We start from the raw sequence: 2,500 nt of genomic DNA, 5'->3' as shown, positions 1-2,500 counted from the left end.
TACTGCTGCTGCTGCTGCTGCTGCTGTAGAAGTTGTTCTCGGCAACAGACGAGAGCGTGGGGCTGGAGCTGGGTGCGGGGCAGCTGGGCAAATTCGCCATGGTGGCAAACGATGTGGAGGGGTGGCTGCTGGAGGAGGCTGCATTACTGTTTGCGCAGAAGCTGCCTTGCATTGGCGCCACTGGCACGCTGCTCATTGCAGAAAAGGCAACTTTGGTGTTGGCTGTGTACAGAGCAGTCCGAGGATTTATTATTGCAGGGGACACCGTTATTTGCATATTACTGGAGCAGGAAGTCTGTCCGGCAATGGCAGAATCAGTAGGAAGAGACGAAGACACCAGGAGTTTGATGGGTGGACGAGCCACGTGGAAGACTGTGCTGGATGTTACAGTGGCAGCAGTACTCGTTTCTACTATTAATCCTGGCTGCTGAGCTGTTTTTATCACTCTGTCCAGAGTCGAAGCATGTACGACTTTGGTTCGAGGACCAAAGTTAATAGTAGATGTGGGCGAGCTGTTCTCAGGAGCCCCTGACAGCACTTGCAAGGGCTGGTGGGGAGAAGAGGCAGACATTACATCCACCACTGTATTTCCAAAGCTCTTTTCCATTTTTATGCTGCCCCTAGGTCCAGGAGAAACTTTATTTCTTTCTTCTAAAGATAAAAGAGAATGCATAGACGATGAAAGTAGCTTCATGTCTGCATTGCCACGGTCTGATTTATGCACTGAATTTAGCATCCGAATGGGGGTGATATGAGTAGAGGCTGCTGACATCATTTGCATTGGCAGAGCGTGGTGGCCGGACGGATTGGAGCCTGCATCGTTCTGCACTGGTAAGACCTGAGCCGTGGGTCTGGCAGAGCTCGAAGTGAAATGATTCAGTAACATCACTGGCTTCTCCTTTTCTGAACCGTCTAAGTGAATCTCTAAACCTAGGGACAGAAACATCTATAAATACAACTGCTTCGTTAGACAAAGCTGGGCGACAGAGGCACCCTCTTTGGTTGTTTCTGCTTACGTCTCTCGTTCTCCTCGGCGCTGTCCGAGCTCTCTTCCCTTGTCTGGATCCCCATGGGGCTGGAAGAAGAGCTGGAATACTCGGAAGAGCTGCCCTCCCGGGGCAGTGGGTGGGCTGGCTGATCCACATCCACTCGCAGCTCTGCAGATAAAGGGTGTGCGAGCAATCAGGGAATGCAAACAAGAGCAGTAACACCTACTTGACAAGACCTAATTACAACTGTTTCACGCCACCATCTAACACACAGCGAGCGATGCTCAAGATCTACAGAGATACGCATCGGCTAAGAAGCAGGAGTCTGGAGGCGTAACAGTCGCTGATGAGTGCAGCTAGCCATCCACATGGAAGCCATGAAGAAGAAACTACTTTTTATTGCACTCCATATACACAGGAATCGGACTTTTTGATTGCTCCCTATTAAGGCAATGGCATTTTGGAAGATAAAGCTTACGACAGGTTGGTGAAAAAGCAGGGTAAGAACGAGCTTGCCTTTGTGCAAGGACATATCCAGCCCTGAGAGCACAACAGGGTCCTCTGCCTCTCCTACTTACCTGCAGCATGGTTGCCACGAATACTCTGGATTGGCCCAACATGCGTCGTAGGGGGAACCCTTGCCACACCGCTGCTGGTAACCGAAGGTGGTGTCGTGGGGTTTAGGCACCGTTTCTCCGATTTTTCTCTATAGGGTGGTGGAGAAACATATTAAGAAACAGAAACTGGCTAAAGCACAACAACAGATAAATCAATTTCTGAATGAAACCAAAGCAGACAAAGCCCACTGAATAATCCACTAAATGTTATGCTAATTTCAAATGGAAACATTTGGAAATCACGTCAATCTTGACCACAGCTTCCTGCCAGCAGTTACATTTGGAATTTGACCATAGCTTCTTGCCAGCAGTTACATTTGGACTATTTGCCATCTGATTACAATACTAATGCTCTTATTTGTACAAGGTAAAACATCACCAAACGGCGACTAAATTCTATCACATTTTATGTAAGCGCATCCTAAACCCAGCCATCCGCACCAAAAGCAAAGAGAAGCCAAATGCAGTCCAAAGATTTCGTTTTGCAAACACGCTCTGGAAAGACTAAGACTGATAAAAAAATGCTGTCAAGGAGCTTTGATAAATGGGCATGGATTTGGATTTTTTAATTGCCCTTTAATTAACTGCAGTAGCTTCAGAATAAACATTTCCCTCTAAGTAGAGATATAAATAATAGGACAACCTCTTGCATCATTTTCCGCTAAGGGCTATTACTATTGCACAGAGCACTGGGCTTCTTTACATCACCTTCACCACATGAAGCTGTGCTCTTCCTGAGACCAGGGTTACCTGCAACAGCCCTGACTTTCAGAGGCTTGTCCCCATACAAAGTGAGAAGTCCAGATCCTGTATGGGTATCATCTGGCAGCCTGCAGCACAGCTCCAGCCGTCGGCAGAGGCCTTGGCCGCCCCGGCCGCCCCCAACGCGCACCC

General features: G+C 48.3%; 1 protein-coding gene across 1 annotated transcript in view; it reads right to left on the bottom strand.

The window, feature by feature from the left end:
* ZCCHC14 (zinc finger, CCHC domain containing 14) overlaps nucleotides 1-2,500 on the bottom strand; it is a 51,568-nt gene that overhangs the window by 2,607 nt on the left and 46,461 nt on the right. The window contains exons 10-12 of the mRNA XM_009705728.1: nucleotides 1,568-1,695; nucleotides 1,017-1,157; nucleotides 4-930 (exon numbers count right to left, since the gene is read on the bottom strand). Coding sequence (XP_009704030.1) covers nucleotides 4-930; nucleotides 1,017-1,157; nucleotides 1,568-1,695 — 1,196 coding nt within the window. The remainder of the gene's footprint in view (nucleotides 1-3; nucleotides 931-1,016; nucleotides 1,158-1,567; nucleotides 1,696-2,500) is intronic.

The sequence above is a fragment of the Cariama cristata genome, unplaced genomic scaffold, assembly GCF_000690535.1.
Source record: "Cariama cristata isolate BGI_N322 unplaced genomic scaffold, ASM69053v1 scaffold19298, whole genome shotgun sequence".
Taxonomy (NCBI): domain Eukaryota; kingdom Metazoa; phylum Chordata; class Aves; order Cariamiformes; family Cariamidae; genus Cariama; species Cariama cristata.
The sequence above is the reverse complement of the archived record's forward strand: the minus strand, read 5'-3'. Positions and strand labels throughout refer to the sequence as shown.